This window comes from Homalodisca vitripennis, chromosome 1 (genome assembly GCF_021130785.1).
Source record: "Homalodisca vitripennis isolate AUS2020 chromosome 1, UT_GWSS_2.1, whole genome shotgun sequence".
Classification (NCBI taxonomy): domain Eukaryota; kingdom Metazoa; phylum Arthropoda; class Insecta; order Hemiptera; family Cicadellidae; genus Homalodisca; species Homalodisca vitripennis.
The window spans coordinates 146,774,174-146,800,767 of NC_060207.1; the positions used below are offsets into that span (position 1 = coordinate 146,774,174).

Sequence of the window (26,594 nt, forward strand, 5' to 3'; positions counted from 1 at the left end):
TAAAATTTGCTTCCACAGTTAAAAAGTCAACTATTTTGGAACCAATGAAAATATTTTTAAACTTGTTAATGCAATTAAAGTCCTGTCCTAGTAAGAATTTCAAGTATGAGTATCATCTAATACGTGTAAATAACAGTGGTATAGTTGTGAAATAGTTTTAAGTTTTAGAATTTTAAGATAAAAACAAAGATGCAAGTATTAAAAACGTGAATTGACTACAAAGTCCAAGATTTATTTCCCCGCGTTCGTTTATCCAGTTTTCGGAAGTTCTGTTCCTAGTTTTCACATATTCCCGTACAGTACGAAAAATTGCATTATATGTCTTGTTACGGTTTTAAATTACCTTCTGGAGAGTTCATAATAGAATCAACTCTCTTATTGACAATGGAAGAATCACAACCATGTTGATTTGTCTTGTTAGTTGATCACAACACTTGTTTATATTCGTAAAACACACCAAATTAATTTCTCCCAGTGTGAAAGTCACGTGAGTAAAATTTCTTTTTTTTTATAAATTTGACTACGAGCTCACAAGGAAAATATGTTCATGGATATCGATTTTTAATAATTAGTTGGTTGTATTCACTACACTAGATATGTTATGCATGTTTTACAATTTACCGCTATAATAGTTCTACAAGCGTAATGGACAACATAACGTTATTAGCTCAACTGTGTTGATGTCAGGACAAGCGAAATTTAGCACAGGTCTTATAACAGCTGTTATTGTCGTCGTGTCAACACAGCACGTGAGAGGCACGTGACTACAACTCGTGGTAATTTGTGACAGGAAAGCTTTCTGTAAAATTACTGTTTTTAACAATTTATGCAATTTTATGAGGACATGCAACTATAAGAACAACAGATTCCAATACTGCACGATAAGCATGAGATATCTGGAGAACAGCTTCCTTCTGCACAACTAACTTCTTGCGCCTGTAGCATTCTTGCATCTCCCACCCATAGTTTTTCGACGCATGCAATTGTTAGACTGGTGGCATCAGTTGGCTTCAGGAAGTAAGCTATCCCTGTGCGTATTTGTGAAATATTGACCAGTAATCGAATACAAATATCAGTTCCAACTCTTGCACAACAGGTTATTGTCCATAACCAGTGTAAAAACTGTGTTAGGAAAAGGTGGATTTGAAGTCAGTTAACGGACCAATAGAGTTATGACAACGTCACCTGCATTGACAGTCAGGCTCTATTAGTTAATGATAAGTATAGAAACCCAAATCTCCAAATCTTTGTAGAGTTCGTAATTAATAACTGGATTTGTCAAGGGACTCATCCGTAACAAAGTAGCAAAGTTTGTTAATAAATATGTGTAAGATTGGTCAAATTACATACTTAGTCTGGATATTTGTACTTTACGAGATAGGGCAATGAACCAAATATGAAACTATTCGACTGATAATTGTATGCAGATGAAACTATGCAGATTTCAATATGACTTGAGAATGTGATTTTTTCAATTGCTTCATTCCTCATAGTGGTTGTTGATGTGGGTGAGGACCCGATATCAGGAATCGATAACAAATCTCCAATGTAAGCAGCAAAGCATGTTAGAGACCTGACAAGACATAAACGCCATGATAAACTAAAAATTAGAACAGATAACTTAAATGTAATTCCCATTTATTCATGGTAAAATAATACAATACAAAGGTATTTCTATGCTCTACATCAACGCATTTGCTAGAGCATCGTATATAAGGGTGGCTATGAACTAGTTATGGCATTCATAAAAACACTACAGTTAGTTACACATAATTACTACAGTTAATTGAAAAAATCTCGTTTTATGCAGGTTGTAATAAAAAACTTACTCTTAGTTTTCAACAAAGGGGATGTATAAGCCTCGAAATTTGCACTTAAAGTGATCAATACTGCTTGCTATAAGAACAATAATCAAAACAATGAAGACAGGAAATGACTTTAAATAAACAAAATACTTTGTTTACACTGCATACGTATTGAGTAACGAAAGTATAAAATATTTCTTGATTTATCACCACTCGAAGGGCTGGAATAGTATTATTTCTGTCTATCTGTCTACATAACAATACTACAGTACATCAGAAGATATTGTACAGTGTGGCAAGACAGCACCGTAATAGCGTTCGATTGATTTACGTAACACACTTCATTAAAACGCCATTTTTACTGTTATTGCCACCATTGTATTACCACCAACGTAAGCTACCGAACCATTAATTAGATAAAAAATATTCACACGTTCGTCAACTGTGTCTTCTACCTGTAAAACACTGACGTTCATATAGTCCAAAGTTTTAAACGATTTTAGTAATCGTACAATATTATAGTGTGTTATTTTATTTACTTTATTCGATAAAGTGCTTTTTTAAAGTATGTGCACGTTTCTTTCTGAATTATATCGTGGGAACAGAATTATTCTTTTTACTTTGCAACAGCAAAGGAATTAAATAGATGTTTTGTTTCTTACTAGAAATAAAATAGGCTATAACGCTTGGTTTAATCTTTGAGTAAAAATAACATTTCCCCGACTACCTGATTTGAGTGGACGTCTTCTATAACGCGTCGCCGAATCAGCTGTTTGATGAAAAGCTCCATGAACTACGGTGTCGACTGGCGGACTGACAGAGGAGGTGGCGGGTAGCAGGAATGGCGGAACGGAACGGAACACCTGTTTGCAGAACTGATTGCTCATTGTCAACTCGGTAGACTGTAGTGCGATCCCGATTAGCTATTGATCAACATCGTGGAGTTGAATGCTAATAAACAAATCTCTCTCAAGCTGTATTTGAACTTTCTGCTCTGGGTTATTTTGGAATGCAAAAGGACATACTAGGTTGTAGATTAGGTATTTGTAAAAAGTATTCGATACACTACCTATGGTGATTTTCTCTCGCTGTCAAATATAATGTGATTAAGACGTGATTGATAAAATTATAAGCCTTGATATTAGAAAAAAAACAAATTGCTTTAAGTTGTTGACACAAAATAAATTAGTTCTATAGTTCTATCTTAAGCGTTTGCCTTTTACAATCATTTATAACTTCCTACAACTAGTTTAATATTATAAATTTTAATTTAATTAATTATAAAATGAATTACAACAACTTTTTAGACACACAATCGTATTCGTACCATCGAGTAGAATCCCAAGACTTACGCACCTCTACGGAAGTTGTGACAGGTGTCAGATTTGAAGCGCCAATTAGACAGTTAGTGTTATTGTTAGCGACCACACGTGGACTCCATGCGCAAACTTAACACATTGTTAACTAGTACTGATTTTTTCTAATCAAAGTGACCCAGCAGCTGTTTGTTGAGCAGTGCTTAAGTTGACAACCCTGTTCTAAATAGGCCAAACATAATGTGCAGTCAAACAACTATCCGATTAAAACAAACTACGCGTACTTGTCACTGGCCACAGAAGAATGATTGTATATATTTTATTCTTAATAAAATAAATCCTTAATTTATTATAAATTTCTCAAATAAACGGATATAACGGAGTGCATAACGTAACGGAATCCACAGTAAAAGAATATGGGGTATCTATAGCGGGTTACCTTGCTATGAAGACAACTTTGCAAGTTTAATTAAACTGTTCCATCTTTTTATGAAACTAACAAAACTACAAACTAGCTTTACCAAATATGTGTTATTAACTTACAGAAAAATATCACATGATTAACCTTCAAAATGTACACAATCTGTTTACAGTTCTTTTCTAATTCTGCGTTTTTCCTCCTTGTCATCATCTTTTTGGTGAAAAATTTGCTATTCTTTCACCTGTTAACCCAAAAATCATTTGAGTTCTTTACTTGACTAAGAAAACCATAGTTTAAAGTCTCCAGCACAATTCAATTAATACTTCTACGTTGGAGTGACAGTAGATCTTAAGAAGATCTGCAGTTGGTTCCATATTTGTCACCCTTCTTCTTCCGTAATTACGCCTTTTCTTACCAACCATATCAATTTCCTTCCTTCTATCAGTAAAACTAAAGTTATTTGGGAAACTTTTTTTGAAAATGTTTTATTCCGTAAGTAACTCATGTACAGATATAACAATGAGACGGACAAAATATTACAATAAAAAGACTTCCAAAAGAAACTCCCTCCAGTGACCACCAAGATACGAGGTGACCAGGAAAGTGTACAAAGAAGACGTTTACCAAAACACATTCAAGGCTAGTACAAACATAGGCTATACATCATTAATTAAACCAACTACATTTTGTTTACCATACGGCACTTCGATTAAATCTCTCAAAACTTATTTATTAATATCATCAATAACAACCCACTATATCCTATTGGTACAGGAGCTGCTGGCAACAAATCAGGTGATCATTTTTAGACATTTCTAATTAACAGGGAAGCACTCTCTTGACTACCTCGTATCAAAATGCTGACCGCCTCTGAATAAGGTTGACACTATGACTCATCTTTTGTAAATGCTTGCCCACATATATTAATTTTGACAGAATATGGACTAAAATGAAACCAAGTTAAAACACAAATTTTGTTGGGAGGACACTAGTTACAGATTTCAACCGAAAGAATCATAAAAAAGGAAGAGTGGCGATCTTCTGTAAGGACTCTTTGCCATTCGTTGTTGAATCAGTCAAAATTAGAGAGTTTAGTAAACAGTGTGAAGACCCTTCTCAGCTCAAGTTGGTCCCTATTTAGGTAAAGCGGCATAAGAAATATAGGCAACTACCGCCCAACTTCAACTTTCTCCGACATAATAGAAAATATTGCATGGTCTCGGCTCACGAACCATATCTCTGAGCATGACCTACTTACTAAGTATCGGCATGGCGTTATTAAGGGTAGGTCTACTACCACTGCTGTGATTAGTCTAATAGAGTTCATAATTGATCAGTTGGAGGCTGGTAACACTACTACTTCGATCATACTAGATTTCAATAAGATAGTTGATTGCCTTAACTATGCTCAGTTGTTAAAGAAGTTGAGGACAGTTGGCATCAGTGGTGTAACTGCCAGGTGATTACCAGCCAGACAGGTACCAAGTGGTTGGATCGTGGATACAAAGAAGAGATTTACCCAGTCAGTGAGGTCCAAATCCCTCCTAATTTAATGGGTGTGGAACTTGGCCTTGGTTCAATCCTTTTATTTTATTTTCAAACAACCTCTCAAGTTATTTCAAAGAGCACACAAACACCATAATGTATGCAGACGATACAGTTCTTTCTTCGGGAACAGTGTACCTAACATCCTGAAAGTTTCTGCTCTTGTTGCAACTGAGTTGGCGCTAAAACTGTCATAATAACATTCTACTCATGAACGAAACTAAATCAAAATATATCGTCATGGGACGAATGAAGAATGAAGAGGTAGAGTTGCTATCACACGTTGAAGCTGTGGACGAAGCCAAATAGGTGGATATTACAATAGGCAAAGATATAAAAAGGATAGTAGACAATTTGACAACCTAAGTAACAAAAACTTGAAACTTGGTTGTCAAATGAAAGGCCATAAGCGACTGAATACCAACTGTGGCTGACTACGCGGTGTTTGACTCTCATCTTCGTTATAATCTTTATTTATGGAAGTGGTCCATTATAGGAATCTAACAAAGACATCTAACTCTTCAAAAAAAGTGCGTATGAATTCTGGAAAATAAACAGCCCAAAGAAACTTGTTGAAAACTTGTAACTAAACTCAACATAAAACTGTCTTTATACAATTATTATACAAGTGGTTATGTATTCATGTGATAGTAAATTGACAAAATGTAGATTCCTTTACATCTACAACACCTGACTGGCCGCAAATTTCAATGTACTAGTACTCAAAATTGCGCTTAATTTGGAAATCCTCTATACCAAGGAGCTAAACTGTTTATTATCCTGCCTGACTACATCAACTTAGAGGAAAACAATAATTACTCAAGAAGAACATGGTTGATAAAATATTCTTTTTATACTATCGATGATTTTGTACATGGGAGGAGCCTGTTTAACTCAGATGCTTAAAAATATAATATTTAAAATATTAACTAACATTGTTTATTCGCCTAATGAATCCTAAATTTATGCATGGAGTCTGAACCATAAGAATCTCACCGAAGTGTAAATTTTCAAACATTATTCAGTAAGATCAAAATCTACAACAAATTGTTGAAGAGTTACAAACGCCGCGGTGCCGTTCTTCCCGAGTGACGCACACCACCATACTGTCAGGTATGGAGAAAGCTAATTTTAATTTGCAGGCGCATGGAGTGGTGTTTGTGCGGTACACTTATAACACATGAAACATTGCGAGTGTATTAGTGCAGTCATTGAAGCATTGTTGTTGGTCCGAATTTTTTTTACTGTGAACCGAATTGCATAAAATTTTGGAATTAGGTTCATCTTACCCTTAACTTCAAAAGTGAAAATGATTTGAAACTCCGCAACCACCCTGGGGATGGTTGCCACCCCTTCTCGGGAAGTGAATTTATTTTTTTTCAAAATAAACCTCGGATATCGGTATTAGAAGGCCTAATTTTTTAAGCAAAAAATTATCTATAACGTTTTTCGAAAAAATCCAATACTTTTCAAGTTATTGGCAATTGAAAATTCGCAATTGTTTCCCGTTTTTCATCGGTTTTTTGCAAAATATCTCAAAAAATATACGTTTTTATCGAAAATTTTATAAAGAACACAATTGTAGCAGGTAAAACACATGAACAATTTTGTTTTTTATAAAGTATTCTAAGTGCAATATTAAGCTAGATATTAAAAAATCAAAGCCGTTTTTTTTTTTTGTCTGAAATTTTATCGATGTGGTCAATGCCATCTAGCGGCGAGCAGATGCATTTTTAGGCATTCTAATAAAAAAGAGTTTTATAGTGCTTGAAATAAGCTTTAAAATGAGCACTATTAAAAGTCTTTTGCACGTAAAAATAAGTGAGCTGTATTGCAAGTAAGAGGAGCATCTAATGTTTTTTCTTTTAATCAATGGGTTTCATAAAGTGCCATTTCCACCAAAATTAAAAATTAATCGTATTCCGCCTAGAATCAACTTTATTATGAAGAGTTTAATAGATTGTATCAGTTTGGATGCTTCAGGACACATATTTTTCAAAAAAAGTCACGATTAAAAAAAAAATTTCAAATTTTTAAAAAACCGCCTTTTTCATAATATCTCAAAAATGACGGACATATACGAATAAAAGTGTAGGTATAAAAAATGTAGGTATATTTCTGAAAAACAATTTGGATTTTTGGATTTTTCTGTAAAACAAAAATTGACGGAAATATGATTGTTTAAAGAGCGCGTGGCAGCGCAATCACAGCCTCTCTTAAGCCCTTTAACCCTTCACTGTTTGAGAAAAAAGGTTTTTTACTATATATTGCAATGAAGGATGTTGTAGCTCTCTTAATTACCTTTACAATGGCTTTTTATAAATTGTGGATAGCATGAAAATTGAAGGAGTTATGGTCAAAAAAACTTATCATATTTTTTTCTACTTAGTAACTAAAAATTTCGGACTGTGAATATTTGGAGCAATGTGAAAGTACGCAGTATAATAGAGACCCAAAACTATTGTAACGTGTATATATATACATAATATGGCTCATATATTTTGGAAACGTAGGCATGAATACATACCAACGTTCTTATATGTATATATAACACATTTGAGTGAATTTTGTATAATTTGTAAATATTTTATCCAATAAATGGCAATTTTTTTACTCTAAATTAAATTATTTTTGAATTAATATATAATCATATATATTTATGTTTTAATTTAGGGGGTACTTTTAAGGGGTAGAAAAGCTTAAGAATATGATAATCATTTTTCGAGAGTGTGGAATAATATTTAAATCCTTTTCATTTTATCAAAAAAACTTTTTAACAATTTTTTTTTATCAAGGGGTAGTTTTCAAGGGTTGAAAGGGGGTTAAAAATTTGATAATTATTATAGAAAATATAAAATATTACTAACTCTATTATTACATCTTTTTATATCATACCAAAGTATTTTTTTTGTGATTTTTTTAATTTAGGGGTTGTTTTGCAAGGGTTTGTAAGATGTTCAAGGGGTTGAAAATGATTTTAATATGAGGTAATTGTGTTAGAAAACACTTTAAAATTTCACCAATTACTATTAAACATGTTTTTCTAGCGATAAAATGGCTCAATGTCGATTTTTCCATTAAGGGGTTGTTTACACCCCTTAAAAATAATAGGCGGAGTTCAGATCATTTTCACTTTTGAAGTTAAGGGTAAGATGAGCCTAATTCCAAAATTTCATGCAAATCGGTTCACAGTAAAAAAATTCGGAGGTAAGGCCGTATTTTTCGCTTCAATGACTGCACTATATGTGTCGCTGTGTATGTATGAGTTTACTGGGATAGATACATGAGTGTTTTATTACTAACTACTTTCTTAACATGTACATGCATATACTCTGAATATATTCAGGATAATATCTCAACACTTTATATTATTCACTACGGTATTGAAAGGTATTACATTAAATACAACGGATGCCAATAGGATGTTATTGCTTGGTGTGGTTGTTGATGCAGTTATCTTCGAATCACGGGCTTACAAACTAATTAAACAAAAAATTACCTTCTTTAAAAAATCTGGATTCTGAAATATTTTTGAAAAGTAAAATATTAATATGTATGAACCAAAACGAATAATCCTGAAACAGATAAAATCATAGTCCTGTAACAGGAGTAAACGTACAGGAAAAGTAAATATAAACTCGTATATATTTAAGAGTAACAAGCAAACGAGTGGACCTTATTTTATTTTGTTTTTAATGAATCCATACTTCTGTGAGAGCTTTACGTAAGTTATCAGAATAGATAGTAAAATAAATAGCAATAAATAGAACTTCATTTATTGCTTTCATAAAATAACTGTGTCTCAAAACTAAAAAAAAAAAAAACAAATAAAATTTACTTTTAATATCCACAAAATTTTTGTAGTTCTAGAGGCTTCAAGAGACGCAGTTGGCTTTCGATTAAATTTTTAATTTTTGGAAAGAAAAAGTATTGAAAACAAACGTCTTTGACCATGCTAAGTGTTATGCTTCTAAAGTAGTATTTAATCGTATAATTCTTATAAGAACAAGTGCAAAGCTACATAATCTGGTTTAAAGAATAATAATAATCATGTTAATAATAAAGAATAATAATAATCATGTTACTAATAATAAAGAATAATAATAATCATATTGGAGATAATAATATGAAGATAAAACTTCCGTCTAATAATAGTTATACTGTGGAATAGTTTGCTTATAACCTGTACATGAATTAAAATATTCTCCTCAGCACAATACAAGTTTTACTTTTAAATCTCTACCCATTCAGCCACATAATATACTTGCATTTGTAAAAGTTGGGCCTCCTTTTTCAAAATGAAAATGTATTTTAGAAACGCGGCAATTGCAACATTGTGTTTGGTTAAAGAAATCGCTCTTATATTATATTTGTTCTGGATTGTGCATGGAAAACTGTACTATTTTAAACCTTTCAAAAGTAATATGGTCTCAATTTTTATGGCAATTCAAATGTTTTATATTATTATTTACATCTCACAAAGAAAAATTTAATACACCACTTAATCTTTGATTTTAACTATGATTTTTGACTCATTTCTTTTGTAGTATGACGTGCGTGGACAAATACTGCCTATTACACCAAATAGTAGCTTTACTTTTTAAGCTCTAACATTATCTCTAAAATATTTACTTTTATAAATAAATAATATACGAATTATTGATGAAATTTCATACTTTATGCCCTTTATGAATGTTTGTTGTATTATGGCGATCTTCAATTCTTAAGGTAGACTCACTGTATGGGATGGTAATAAGACTGAAAAATAATGACCTATAAGTAATCAGTATCTAGATATAATATACTCGTACCTTATCATACGCTTTAACTTACTGATAGTTAAATGTGGAGTTCAATATCAATCAAGGAGTTCAGAAGTTTCTTATTCAATTAAAATCACAGAAAATTAAATTCCTTTTCAAAAATCGAGAGGAATGTCCCATAAAGGAACATGTGCACTGTTATCCAACTCAATCTTTCTTATTCAGAAATGAAGTCTCATTTAGTCTGTATATCAAATTTTCCTAGAAAATTCTCCCTTCGCTAACGGGTAGCCAAGTCCAGAATACAGAATACATAACATTATGGTCATACTAAAAAAAACCTATAAAATAAAATATAAATTTACAACGTATATCAATTTTGGTTTTTTATTGTATCTAATAACTAAAATGTTTTATAAGACACACAATTCTTATCACCAATCTACTAGTACATACTTTTGAACAACTTCTTAGCATTCCGTCATATTACATTATAAGTACTTTTATTAACTAATACAAGGACTTCAGTTTTGAAAATTGCGTGCGAACTGTTGGTTAACAGCTAGTATAGTATAGTGAGTATAGAGAGCCAACGGCCACACAGTCTAGGCTACGTTTACACTGGCGAGAAAAGTTGCAAGAGAACTTGCGCAACTCATGTCACGTTGTGCGAACAAGGACAAGCAATTTGAATGTGTCACTAGAGTGTTGCAGATACCTGCGATTGCTGCTGTCACTGGATATTGATGAAGTCACTGCAAATCTATTCATACATGACAGTGATCTCTGTAATGCGTATATTTGAAAGTTATTACTGTCCGACACTGACGGCATCCACAGGGACCTCAGTACTTGACACCAGGAAACTGGTCTAGTTTAGTAACCGTGCTTGAACGTTGTACTGTCTGACACTTGCGGCGTGCACACGGACCTTTTAGTGCTTGACAGCAGGAAACCGGTCTAGTCTAGTAACCATGATTGAACGTTGTACTGTCTGACACTTGCGGCGTGCACATAGACCTTTTAGTACTTGTCAGGAGGGAACTGGTCTAGTCTAGTAACAGTGCTTGAACCTTGTACTGTCCGACACTGGACGACGTGCAAATGGACCTTTTAGTTTTTGACAGCAGGGAAACTGGTCTAGTCTAGTAACAGTGCTTGAACGTTGTACTGTCCGACACTGACGACGTGCACATGGACCTTTTAGTTTTTGGACAGCAGGGAACTGGTCTAGTTTAGTAACCGTGCTTGAACGTTGTACTGTCTGACACTGGCGGCGTGCACATGGACCTTTTAGTTTTTGATAGCAGGGAACTGGTCTAGTCTAGTAAAAATGCTTGAACGTTGTACTGTATGACACTGGCGGCGTGCACATGGACCTTTTAGTTTTTGATAGCAGGGAACTGGTCTAGTCTAGTAAAAAGTGCTTGAACGTTGTACTGTATGACACTGGCGGCGTGCACATGGACCTTTTAGTTTTTGATAGCAGGAAACTGGTCTAGTCTAGTAACCGTGCTTGAACGTTGTACTGTCTGACACTGGCGGCGTGCACATGGACCTTTTAGTTTTTGATAGCAGGGAACTGGTCTAGTCTAGTAAAAGTGCTTGAACGTTGTACTGTCCACTGGCGGCGTGCACATAGACCTTTTAGTACTCGTCAGCAGGAAACCGGTCTAGTCTAGTAACCATGCTTGAACGTGTAGTACTGTCCGATAGCCTGACGACAGTTCTCGCAAAAAACTAATCAGGGCACCGCGCGCGAGAACTCCAATGGTTTTTGAAAAAAGCAGAAATTTATTTTGCACGTATGTTTTCTTATGTATGTTACTGCAAGTATACTGCGGGAGATGACGGAGTTTGTGTGGATTCGTTCCCTAAGTATCACAGGTTCTTGCTAGCCTCAACAAGGGTTTGACTGGTTCAGAGCTGGCCTCCCCCAAGGCGCGTGGAATAGGGGGGAGGCCTTCCCCCTATTCCACGCGCCTTGGGCCTCCCCTTCTTCCGAGGAGACATGACTTTGAGATTAGTGCCTTAATTTTTCCTCATGAATCTCGATAGAAGGCGCCTAGCCTCTAACCTTAACCATCCTGAATATCATGTCTCTACGGAAGCAGCGTTCTTATAGGACTAAGTGCAATTTTAAAGCTTCTTGTGCTAAGAGAACAAAACAAAATATATTTTAGTGACACTTTCGCCATTGACCAAAACTGAAAGTACTGAGTTCGAATCTAAATTATTATCTTTTTATGAATTAAACTTATACAGTAAAATAATTGGTTTCTTAATTATAACAACTTTGACCTCAGACAATTTAATAAATTTCTTATAGTTTTATTAAATATTCCACAAAGTCCTTTTCTTGCTGCGTGGAGGAGATTGATTTGAGAAAGATTTATTTTGAAAACAAAGATTGCGTGATACACGATATTTTAGATTGTGTTGCACTAAACGCTTTCGCACTAAATAAAACGCTATTTACATCGTACAGTAAAAGAGGGAGTTTTTACATTTGGCGCTTCCTGTTTAAATGGAAACCACCACTTTTTTAACATATTACTAATGTAGTAGGTAAGGAAATGTGTTGTAGTGTTTTTTGATTGATTTCCAAATTTTAAAATACTCAAAACTTAAAAGACATTTGAAACAAAAAATAACCAACATATTTTATTTTTCATCGTATTTTAATATTTTTTTTCTGTAACTTTCCACTCTTTTGTAGGTAACAATAACAGGTCCTTTCTCAATATCATTACACATTTTGACTGCGGAGGTAGCTCTCTCAATGTATTAACCTATCAGTTTTCAATATCATTGATCCCTAGCTCTAGGTTACTATAACATTTATCTTATGATTGATTTATAACCAGGTCACTAACAGCTGTGTTGGGTCATTTTTTATTTACTTTCTGTTAGTTTCTCAATTAGAACCTCATTTATTTTTCAACAGCTTTTAATTCATCATTTTACATGTTTGTGTGCATTTATTGTGAATTATAATGTTTCATTGAAATGCCGTAACAAATAAATGAAGAAGCATTCCAAATTTCAGTGGTATTAGTTGAAATTTTCAGAACTACTCAGATACGCTCTGTACGCTATCCAGACAGAGAATTTCAATCGAGAATGGCCTTTCAAATACTTGTTTGTCGTGTGCTTGAAAAGGACAGGTAGAAACAGACAAAAATAAAGCAAAGACACTGGCTCTGTAAGAAGTGAAGGGCAACAGAGGTTTTAGCAGTGGTTCAACTCAATCCAACTGACTCTTCCAGGAGAGTTGCTCTTGATTCAGATATGAGCCAAAGACCAGTTTTGAGAATCTTGAAAGACAATAAAATGCACCCGTAGAGGTTATCGCTATACCAAGAGTTGCATTGTGATAACTACCTTCATAAAATAAATTTTTGTTTGTGGGTTAGAGAAATGTGCCAACAAAATGTGTGATAAGGCAACTATCAACAGCAACGTCAAAGTGAACTGCCAAAACATGAGGTATTGGGGATTTTAGAATCCTACTCTGGATATGGGAGTTTGATGATGAGAGGTACTGGACTTTGAATACCTGGCGTGGCTTTATGGATAGCAAAATTGTAGGTCTCTACTTATTCACAGATCACCTCGTTGCATACTCTTACAACTTCTTGGTAATTCACCTGCCTAACTTACTGATAGATTTAGCCTACGAAGACTTTTCGCAGATCATCTCATTCACACTCTTACTACTTATTGATAATTCACCTGCCTAACTTACTGATAGATTTAGCTGACGAAGACTTGGAAGATATGTGGTTCATGCACGATGGGGGCACCACCACCTTATTACGACAACAACGTTAGACAAACTCTCAACGAACGATATCCTGCAAATTGGATTGGAAGAGATGATCTTGTCAACTATCCTCAAGGTCTCCTGATGTTTTCATGCTTGAATTTCTACCTATGGGGTAGCTTGAAAGATTTAGTGTACACTACACGACCGACAACAGTTGACGATATGATGCAGCGAATCAGGAATGCGGTTGATCAATGTCCAAGAGGTGTCGCGAGCTGTAGATAGTTTCAGTTCCAGAGTAGAACTGTGTTTAGAAAATAATGGATTGCAGTTTGACTACCTATAAACTAGTGAAATAAATTGTGTTATTAAATAAAAGTACTATTTGTGTTATTTTTTCCACGTTAATCTATAATTTACACTCTGTATCACTTAAACAATTTTTCAACCCGTTTGAATAAACATGAGTTTTAGACCTGTAAAGAAGTATTTTGTTTTGCTGATACCTTAAACTGAATAGTACCAAACTTCTCAATGATACATTACTATTAAACATGTTTGAATGTTAAATGTGTTGTTTTCTTATAATGTAAACCATTTTCATGTTGTACAATTTATGAATGACTAAGGTGTCACTATAAAAATATTGGGAAAATTACGTGAAAAGCAGATTTCTGCTTATGTTTATTAAATATACACACTAGCTGATACTAGTATATATTAGTTTAAATACACACTCTGTTCGTTTTAATTACATTTAAATAATGTACAACATTACGTATGTTAATATTTAAAATTTTTGACATGAATTTTGAATTATTTGAATTAGAGTCGGGAGGTCAGCACCAAAATACTCTTAAAGTAGTCATGTGACTCTTCGGAATGAAGCTGAGTTTCGTGTGAGCAAGAAATCAGAATCAGAATATACAAAACTCAAACGGATGAAATGTACAAGGTGTTTCGTAAATTTGAACGTTTTTAAAATAATGGCCCAAATTTCGAAACGGATTGAAATAAGTGAATACTGTTTTCACAAATGAGTTCCTTTTTACAAGACCTTTAATATATTTATAATCTCCTTACGCTGACATTTAAATTTATTTAGATTCGAACACTCAACTATTAATTTTGGAAAATCCTGTACGCATATTTTGATGAAAATACGTTCAATGGGCTCCCCATAGGCGATTTATGGAGAAAGCACTTTATTTTATGTCAATACACCAAACTGTTCTCCCGCTGTACATACTATATATATATATATATATATATAATATATATATATATATATATATATATATATAAAGTATACGGCATCCTACACATTCTTGACTTAAAATATTGTCATTAAAAGATATGCTCATCTTCTGAACTTGTTCATAATTTGTGAGAGTAAGTAGAGTGGCTTGGAGCTGTGAGTTTGTTGGAACATATGGGCGTAATAATGAATATGAAATAACAATATTATGGTATTTGCAGTTTTTGTAAATTTTATTAGTTGTTAATAGTAATCGTTCTCAATGTAACAAAAATAAAATTGTCGTAAATTGTACCGATGTTTTTCACCCATTAGCTACTACTGTTAAGTTAAACAATTTCCAAACTTGTTAAGTAATAACACAACACCTAATAGCTAGAGTACGCAACACGTATTACATATTATGCACAGTTTTATTCAAATTGTTTATGTGGTGCCATAAGATTTCTCCAAGATTACTATTAATTTTTGTATTCTCAGTAATCCATTGTTAGATTCTTAGCCGATGTTATTGTTGGTCAATTTGAATGTGTATTTTTCTCTTATCCATTATAATAATTCTTTATTTCTTAACTAAAATTTTAATTCAACTTTTGTTCAAATGTGTTTTAATTTTATTCGTTAGTGTATTTTTTAACTAGGCAATGTCCATTTATACGTCCTTTACTTACAACGCTGATGAACATAACTACCTACACTAATTACGTCAGTCACGTGACTTCATTACATCATTTTTGGCAAAAGATAATGTTGCTGTGAAACAACGAACACACCACGAGTTTGAATCCCAGCGGGTGTTATTGCTTTCCTATGTGGTCTTCTAAATTCCTCTAGAAAGCCTGGAACCCCGTTACAAAAACCATGACAGTACAATTCATAGAGAGATATGAGTATATTGTTCAATGAAGTGCACGATTGCAATGTCTATTTCTACAACCTTTACTTACAACGCTGCTGAACATAACTACCTACACTAATTACCTAAATCACGTGACTTAATTACATCATTTTTGGCAAAAGATCATGATGCTATGTAAAAAACGTACACACCACGAGTTTGGATCCCAGGCTTGCCTATGTAGTCTTCTAAATTCCTCCAGAAAGCCAGGAACCCCGTTACAAAACCATGACAGCACAATTCATAAGATAGGAGTCAATTTTTCAATGAAGTGCACGCTTGCAATCGGGAAGCCAACGGATGGGGCGAGATGAGTGGGAGGCCCGAATTCAAATTAGCGGACGTGCTTTCAGAGGACAAGGCCGGCCGACAATACACTGGAGTCTCGACAGCTGGCGATCAGCTGGTCATGTGAACATCACGAGTCCGGCCACGACCCGGCCGGGACAATTGTGTTAATACACTATTCGTGTGCGAAATTCAGATTACTTCAATTGGCTGGGAGAATCCGTGCTTACAATATATATATATATATATATATATATATATATATATATATATATATATATATATATATATATGAATTTGAATGCATTAAATTCGAAAGTTGAGAGTTAAAACGCTAATATTGTATGTACGTGATCTATTATTTTTAGTATTTATGCAATTTAAACCGGGTATTTCAGGTTAACACTACTGTTGTAAACTGGTAAATAAAATTGATGCACACACGTTTGATGCATACTACAATGTAGGAGTAGATTCGAATAAAAATAAATTGAATACATTTATTATTGTCCAATACCAACTGCACCAATAATATTATTATTATATTACACCAACTGCTCTTGCTATGATCACCAAAACTAATCATGTGTATGATTTGTAACAGTATAGGTGTTGGAACATTATACGGGAGTGCACCAAATATATATTTTTTTAAATATAACTTTATTTGAACAAACTTAAAAATACGTATAATTTTCTACATATTCTCCTACCCTTTAAATAGATTTTCCAATCGGATTGGGAGATTTTTTTATTTCATCATTGTAAAGCTCCTTGGACGTTCTCTCTCAGCCATTAGCATAAAGAGCATAAAGCCTCTACGCGCTTCTTTGAGGGATCCAAAATGGTGAGTCTCAAGATGCCAAGTATGAGCCATATGTATGGATGTTGCAGCGTTTTTCATGCGAATGCAACCACCTTTAGCCACGTAGCATTAGCCGCATGTAACCTAGTACTGTCGTACCAGTAAATAGCTCCCCTAACCGATTTCTGCTTCCTAATTCTCCGAAATGGCATCGAGTACTTGCAATAGTATTGTACTCTGTGATTTCAAAGAGATTTATGCGCCTATTTTCCTCAATAAGATTTTGGTCTGTTTAAATGTTGACTCTGGTTACACTCGTCCGTGGATAACGGTGGCGACACTCGTTCTCAACATTTTCTTGTCCTTCAAAAATTCTTTGTGCAAAGTAAACATGGATTCTTGACAAGTTATTGACTTCGAACAGTGCCCATAATCGCCGCAAAAGTTTGTATTGGCTCACCTATTTCTTGGCCACAAACTGCATTATAATCCGCTCCTCCACAGAGACATGATTTTTATTAATAATAAAGGGATTCGAGAGAGTTTGCAGTTGGTTGCCCCATTTCCTTCACAATACAGGTTACCTGCGCGTACATCGATTGTAGGTCAATGACTCCTTCTCATTGTGTTAGATAACTCGTTTAAATTTGATTGACATATCCTTGTACCAAAACATGCCTCTGCTACTAAACTTTCACGACAGAACATCAAATTATGTTTAAAATTCTTTAACTTCGAGAACCCCGTCAGTCTCCTTCCAAGAGGCGGTAGAAAGAAAAATACATTTTAGTCAGAGGTAGAAATACCCTGGTGACAAGGACCGAAAAGCATTGTAGCTCAAATCCGCACATTAGTGCATATATAATCGGAAGGCGCAATAGTAGCGACGTTATGTAACAACCATACACGATATAGATATTTTATATGTCTTCACGCTCATTTTATTATTGAAATATAAATGTACAGAGTGGTGTTTATTATAAAAATACTGTCAATATTTAAAAGTTGTTTAATTAATAATAAAGCTCATAAAAATTATATGGAAGTATTTTATTTACAATTAATTCATTTTAGCTATTAATAAGTTTAACACCGAGCTGAATATTTGACATGAAAAGGAGGAACTCCTGTCGGTGGTCAGGACTCCGGAGTTTATAATTCTCCATTTTACTACCGTATGATTTTCAAGGATTTTTATATCTTTTTTATATTTTTTATTGAAATTATACAAACAGGAGCTAGTTTATACCTAAACAAAATTATAACCTAGTTCCAATCGAGGGGCTACAAAATTAGAGTAGCAAATAATTAAATTAATATATTATCTCATACTTATCTACCGACATATACAGCAAAATATAAAAAATGGATGGTTGCCTGTAAAGTCGGTTTTACGGGCGAAGATTTTACGTGACAACGTCTTTTTCTCGGTAGAATATTTATTGATATGAATATTATTAAATTGCACAATAGGAACAAGGAATTGAATGAAAATAAGAATTGCACAAATTTTAACTATAGAAATATATTTTGTTTACTAAAACATTGTACATAATTTGAAATTAATTAAAATTTGTTATTGTAAATGGTAAAGTTGAATAAAACATTTACTAAAATTGGAATTTTGAAATTCTTGCTAAACACAGTTAAATTCTAACTCCGCGCGTGGTGATTGGTCGGTTTAGTTCGTTTGTTTGGTCGCACTGTTATGACAGGTTAGAGGTTATAATTTGTTATTTTAAATGTTTGACTAGCAATACGCGCTGTTTCTTCTCAATCGACTGAATTACGATTGATTGCAGAGTGATTTAAACTAATAATTTACTTAACACTATCAACATTTGTCAATAGTATGACATAACCTATAAACTCAGTTTCTCAACTTTTGTGTCAATCTAACAATTAATCAATCAATCATAGTTTACGATAATGAAATATCAGTGTACAATTATTTACCTTTATTGTTGTAGTTGTTGTAAATGACGAATCTAAGCACTCCACATTTTCACGAATAAACATAGTTATCTGCTTTATCCCGTGCGGATCCCGTGCGGCGGACCCACTGGACGGGCATCGTAACGTTACCGGGCGTTACACTTTTTCATGAGTGACTCCGAGCCGCAACCTAATTTAAAGACGTTGTCACGTCAAAACGTAATTAAAAAATACAACTGAGTAGAAAAAAATAGTAATTATGATATATAAATGTTCAATGTTTTTCAGGAATTTAACCTCTGTGTGTGTGTGTGTGTGTGTGTGTGTGTGTGTGTGTGTGTGTGTGTGTGTGTGTGTGTGTGTGTGTGTGTGTGTGTGTGTGTGTGTGTGTGTGTGTGTGTGTGTGTGTGTGTGTGTGTGTGTGTGTGTGTGTGTGTGTGTGTGTGTGTGTGTGTGTGTGTGTGTGTGTGTGTGTGTGTGTGTGTGTGTGTGTGTGTGTGTGTGTGTGTGTGTGTGTGTGTGTGTGTTGTGTGTGTGTGTGTGTGTGTGTGTGTGTGTGTGTGTGTGTGTGTGTGTGTGTGTGTGTGTGTGTGTGTGTGTGTGTGTGTGTGTGTGTGTGTGTGTGTGTGTGTGTGTGTGTGTGTGTGTGAGGTGATTGAAATATTCCTGCAATTATCTTTATCCCCTTTCTGTTTAGTGATATTATGTTAGAATATTTTTATTAATAAAAGTACACACCTTTCAAAACACGGCATTTATTAAATATGTAATAGTTACAATTATGGCAGAGAACATTGATTTAAATTAAGTTACGGACAATTAATTCATCCAAATCAGCATTGTAAACAACACTTCAAAGAAAAATTTGTTCTATTGTTATATGTTTTATAAGTTTACTTAGCTGTTTTGGTTTTTATGATGATTAAAACTGTTTGTGAACGAGATGTGTGAAGTTATAGAAGGGCATTTATTAATAAAAGCAAATTTGTAGCAGACATGATTTTCATTTTTATGAAGCTCTCACTCCATTATGTTAAATATATATAAAAACTGTTGTCTCCTCTTTTTTTGCAAAATAAGGAAAAGAAGTCAGTTACTGAGCCGGTTTGATTATCACGTGATGCTCCACGTGATGACTGCACCTGGGGCTGGCTGGCTATTCACATGATTCAGGTCAGAGAGAAGGCAGGCTTTCATCGGATTGCTATTAGGTCCCGGTTTATAACTGGACGGTCTAGAGATGTGTGAGGGTGCCAGAGCCATGAGTGGGACGAAAGTTAATACACCGACTCACATTATGTTGCATATGACGATTGAATACCAAAAACAGACAGTTATAATATGGTTTTGATTTTTATTTTAGAGCTGCAACTAAGAAAATGCTAGTTTTAAAATGTTACAAACATCAAGTAACCAAAAATTCAATGTCAGTTTAAAACACACATCTCATATATTCTCTATATATAAAAGGCAAAGCCCTCTCTCACTCACTGACTCACCACTAATTCTCCGACTTCCCGATATCTGAGAGAGTTGAAGTTTGAAATACATACGCCTTATTACATAAGAGAAAAACTTAAGCTTTTCGTAAGAATCAAGCATCATTCATAGGAGTTGAAAGGGGGATTGCAACCTCTAGAAAAACTTTATATTGTTTTTGAACATCTCGATGTCCTATAAAGATGACATTTGGCACATACGTATCTTTTGCTCTCAAAAGAGAAACGCAAGCTTTTACACGAAGATCAACCACTGATCATCGGGTTTCAACCGATAACCTACGACGTGTCATTTTACACACAGGTATCTAATACTCCCAACAGAAAAATAAAATATTTTTCATTCAGATCAATCACCATTTGGGGTTGGAATGGTGCAACCCTTACAAGAAATGTATTTTTGTGTTTCCACTTCCCGATGGGCCAGAACGATAAAATTTTATAACACAACCCAAATGATTTCAACAGACAAATACAAGATTTTTCATGAAATTCAACCACATACATGAATTAGGGGTGACATCACTGTTTCAGATGACATCACATAGAAAAGTGAAATTTGATACCCATTATTACAATAGTCAGAAACAGGAATTCACCGAAGTAAAATTTCTTTTCTAAGTAGGCCGTGAATACGTTTGACCTTTTGTTTGGATGGAGTCGCTTTTTGAACGAAGAAGACTTTTCAGACCAAGGTATGTATGTGATGAAGGTATCAATGATAAAGGTATTTATGTACCTTCATCATTGAGAGAGCTAGGCAAACGCTACTACAGCCTTGAAAATACTTTAGACCGGAAGTAGATTATGGATGGAGGTAAATGCTTTTTGACCGAAGAAGGCTTTTCAAACCTATGCATGTGTATATATTCTCGCATAGAGCATGTAAATAGAAGCTTTTTAACTAAAGATCATTTTTCCAGAGCTATTTATGTCTAGATTTTCTTGATCGGGGCAGCAATGTAAATGCCTTACGGCAACAACATATCTTAAACTAGAAGCAGATTACTATGGCCTTAAGTAAATACATTTTTATTGGAGCAGTTTTCTCATACACTCGTATTTTTATATTTTCTTGGTTGTATATCAATCAATCTAAGCTACCAAGGCACCAAAAATATGTTAGGGCAGTAAACTCTTTTTTAACGTTGGTTTTCATATCTATTTTTTATCGTGAAAACAAGTGCTAACTTTTGAACCTCTTAACCATGAAAGCTGAATTAATGTAGACCATACATTTATCTATTTCTAATTAAAAATGATCAAAGGGCTTATTACATCATCACACTGGCCTAAAATAATTCATATGTTACCGCACTGCAGTTATTGGGAACTATTAATATGTTATGCTGCAGAGACATTTTTTGGCCCGGCTTCAACTTCAGGGCCCCAAAATATTGCTCTAACTTGAAGTTTAATTATTCAGAAATCGGTCAGGAGATTAGAGTATCATCCACCACTTATTATTATACAATTTAAAAAGGAATTACTCATGACGTATCTGTTATTCGGTAATAGGAAACTTCTAGTAGCTGCTAGTCATTATTAATATAAATGGGTTTATTAAAAAAAGTGTTCATCTGCGTAAATCCTAAAATAATACTGATTTATCAGCATCGGTCTCACACGCTGCACATTAATTGGAAAAGGAAATCAACACATTACTGGATGCAAGGACCTTGCAGCGTTGCTCCTACAAATATGTAGAACGCACTTGGTTACCATTTCACCTAAAGTGGTTTATAGACCCTCTCCGATATTCGTTACATCCAGTCTCTACAATTATGTTTATCGCCCTTTGAACGATATGGAGATGAAAGAACACTTCGATTGCACAAAGTAGTCAGGCTACAGAGGATGGATGACAAGCTCACGAGCTAAGGATGGCAGTTGGGAGATATTTCCATCTCCAGATCATCTTTGAAATAATTGGATATCTAACGCAAATTTTCAGACTAGCTCCATTTACCTTCCATTCGGCAGCGTCCGAATCTGGCACTAGAGCGAAATAGAGCTAAAGTCAACATTCTCATTGAATCAACCCTTCCCACTATGGCAACGTTATGTGTGGATATCTAAGTTATCTACTATGTTAAAGCTCTAAAATGAATATCTATTAACACCTATGAGAAAAACTAACATTTGTTTGCGATATTCCTTGGCGCGAAGTTTCTATGGTTACACAGCTTTGAAAACTTTCAGAGCCCAAAATCATTTTCCGTTCAAAATTTTGTATATACCATGTGCTTCATCTCGTAATATTCTTTAGAAAGTAAACAATTAAATTGGGGTTTAGCTTATATTTTAATAATTTCTGATCTTGTTCATAGTTTATATAACATAAGCAAAACAAATTTTAAAATGGCAACTAAAATACGATGTGTACCTTATATCAGTGAAGGCTCCAGCTTCACTGACAGTACTAAGTACAGTAGTGGAGTAGTACAGACAATATACCCACGCTTCAACGTGATGCCATTCCTCATACATTGTTCAAGATTATATATTATCTTTTCACAGCAATGGCAAATAATTGTTTAAATTAGTTTCCCTGTCCCTGTCCGGCTACCATTGTGTTCGATAATAAGTTCCTTAAATACATTGTTCGCTCGAGGACTCCCGCAAGTTTTCAGGAAAACGCCGACAATACCCACTTAAGCAGTTATAATTCTTTTCAGACCCTCAAATTTGGTTATAACTTTTATATAATAGTAAAATTAAAATATTGCATACTCAAATAAATAAATACTTCTAAATAATCTAACAAACCAAATACACGTCACAAAACTAGATCAGGGTAGAATAACAATAACAATAATATTCTTTTATTATTACTGTAAATGGGTATTTTGAGTTTATACTCATCACCACATCGAAATTTTCCCATTTATGTACAGCGATTAAAGTTCGTAAATGGCCTATTATAAGTAATTATTACTACATTTTCAGAATTTTACATGAAGAGGCGTGCACTGTGTAATACCACATCTACGATTCGCTATAGCTTTCCTTTAAAATCTTTAAGGGAATCCTTTAAAATATCCATTAAAATTAGTCAAAATTATCTTATCTTATACTGTTAAAGCGGAGCGGCGAAGTAAAAGATGAAACGAAAAGAGGCGTTGGTTAAACCTGCGTCAACTGTTAAATTTGTACTCTTTTATTATTCAAATGTGTACGGCTCTCGCAAAGGAATGCCAACGTAATATCCCCATATATATTGCCGCTCTTAGTCGTTTGTAAAGAAAAAATTAGTGTCTTATAATACTTATCTGAGGGGACTGTGACTCATTTTGATTAATTTAAACGGATCGAATCAGATATAGACTTTTGTCGGTATTTGTATAATTTATGCTCGTACATATGATCAAACACAACTTCTTCATGTTGTCTCCAACGTCTAATATTCTGTTATCATCTGAAGTTATGCGGTTGTTTTGAAGTTTTAGCTCTCGAAGTGCAAGACTTTAATTGTACCACAAACATACCTACTATTTCATACAAAAAGCGATTAAAAATAATGACAGTTATGTAAACACACGCGAATAAAAATAAATATTCATATGGATTGATGAAGTGTGAGTTTTATGTTTCTTCAAAATAAAGAGTATGCAAATGCGATAAATGTTCTATTACACTCAATAATACTGAATTCAAGAGAAGAAATAATAAAATGAGGTCAAATGAACATTATACAAACAATACGCCTAATATCAATAAATTAATAAAATCTTAGTATAAAGTATTAGGACTTGTAGCTGTAAACATTGAACGCATGAACTTATGTAAAGGTTGTTAAACGGTCTTCTCAAAGGTCTTGATAAATCATTAAATACATGTTACATAGTTAAATTAAGGTAGGAACAAAACAAAACACATAAAAACGTTAACAAAATTAATTAAGTTACACAATCGCTATTACAATATCGATTGATTAACAGGACCCCACAATAGCGCTGTGATTTGCATTTAGTACTACCATGCTGAATCTTTTGCTTGGATTTATAACCCTTTTTAAAACTTTTCTGAATAAAAAAATATCTTAATAAAATAAATTTTAATGTAATACAATTTTTTTTCTCATGACTGCAAGACGCAATCCAATATATTTATTATCACGTTATATTTGTGGAAAAATTACTGTTTCTGTTGTTAACTGTTGTTACCACGCAGTTTCAACGTTTCGAAGCGCCATCCAGGAGCGGCGTTAGGGTAGGGCGCGGTTGGGCGACCACCCAGGGGGGCCGGATGAAAAGAGGCGCCGGTAGCCTTTTTTCGTATGTAATTGAAATGCATTTAGGGGGCGCCGAAGAAATCTCGCCGAGGGCGCTAGTAGTACTAAAACCGGCACTGGCGCCAGCATGTTTTAGAATTATGTCATAAATATCCTCGTAGAATTTCATGATGAAATTGTTTACAATTAATGTACCGATGATAAAGTTATGTTACATTAAATTTTCCTGGAAACTTACCTATATTTTCTGACTTGTATATAGTGTTGTTTAATAGTTATATGTTTTATTCTATTTTTTTATTGAATTAAATGATATTTCCTGATTATTAGGGACTTCCTCGACATGTCCTTCTTAAAATCCTGTAGTCGTCTGTCTGTCCGTCCATCGGTGTGATAATTCTTGATAGTTCTACACATCCTACGCTCTTGAAACTTGGCACACACGTTCCTCTTGGTGCAAGAAAGAAGTCTATCAACTTTGGGTGAAAATGTTAAAGTTACAGGCCGGAAAATTCACTAATCCGGAAAAAAGTTACAGTTGTAATTAATACAACGGAGTATCGCAGAACCCAGCAAAACGCAAAGAAAGTTTTTATTGAACTCATTGTAACTTTATTTTCCGGATAAGTGAATGTTCTGGACTGTAACTTTTCTACTCTAAATTTTATGGTTAATTACGATTAGGTACGTTTCCGAATTTTAAATCGTGTGTATCCAAAGGAGATGGGAAGCAAGTAACACTAGTTTAAACAACGATGATTTAACTGATCTGAAACCTGTTGGAGTCAGTTTGCAAGGGTTATTTACGGTTAGTACGTGCGAACATGTCACAACGCCACGCGATGTACACCAGAGCCAGTCATCTTGCTATTCGTGTGCTAACCGAGTTTGTGCTAATTGGGACCCCTTCATACACAAGGTCTCCACTTTTCTACTCACCAACTTTACGTTTGTTTGTTATTATATTTTAACTTTACACACACACACACACACACACACACACACACACACACACACACACACACACACACACACACACACACACACACACACACACACACACACACACACACACACACACACACACACACACACACACACACACACACACACACACACACACACACACACTATATATATATATATACACATATATATATATATATATATATATATATATATATACACACACATATATTTGTGCTTTTGGTAAAAGCACAAATTTATGGGCTTTTACCAAGATTATTGGCATGATTGGTTGTGATAACTTATGTTAACAAAATATAGTTCAAGCATTTGAACAAAAGAAGTGGACTGAGTGCCAATGAAATGTTTAACACAACAACCCTGGACATCTTATTAATTCATTAATAAAAAACGACCTTCTGATTCTACGCAATATACGAGAACGCAGGAAAGGTGTTGAACTCATTTTGAGGCATCGGCTCAAGGACCAAAAGCGTTTTCTGAAATAAAACACTCAGTTAAGGGCAGTGCTCTATTGGTTTTGGGGTCAAAAAGTTAAAGGTCAGCATGGATTCAAAGTAACTCGTATAAAAAATACCGCGTTACCTTCCGTAACGTTACGTCGGGTCCTTAGATTGTCCGTTGTGTCGGTATACTTTAATAAGTAGTTACCTATCGAACCGCGGTGTTTTGCTTGACCTTGGCAGTAGGAAATTGGCTCTTCAGTAGTAAAATGATAATTAACCTGTTCATACCACGTGGTCTGCTTTGAAAACATTGTTTACAGGAAAACAAATAGAAAATCGACGAACAACCGTCTGAATAAAAGTGGTTCACATCATTGCACCATACCTAGGAATTGGTCGAAAGTGATACTTAGATATGCACTTTCTTGCCAAGATTACCAAGTGACGTGGTAGTTTCAACATAATATCACTTTCATAACGTAATTTCTTATTTCATGAAACATATATCGCGTAGGCTAATAGGATTTACTAAGGTTACATGCAAAGTGTCAAGCATGTTGCAAATTTCACTCTGGAGATGTCCTGCGATCAGATGTACATACATCTGAATACATGATACAGAAAA

General features: G+C 34.3%; 1 protein-coding gene across 2 annotated transcripts in view; it reads right to left on the reverse strand.

Moving 5' to 3' along the window:
- Nucleotides 1-26,594, reverse strand: part of LOC124373435 (facilitated trehalose transporter Tret1-like) — a 44,282-nt gene that overhangs the window by 12,781 nt on the left and 4,907 nt on the right. The window contains exon 1 of one of the 2 annotated variants that reach the window (XM_046831808.1): nucleotides 2,533-2,626. The exons of the other annotated variant lie outside the window; for it this stretch is intronic. Within the exon in view, the coding sequence (XP_046687764.1) occupies nucleotides 2,533-2,595 (63 nt within the window). The 5' untranslated portion in view covers nucleotides 2,596-2,626. Of the gene's footprint in view, nucleotides 1-2,532; nucleotides 2,627-26,594 lie in introns of those variants that run through there. 2 annotated transcript variants of the gene reach the window in all.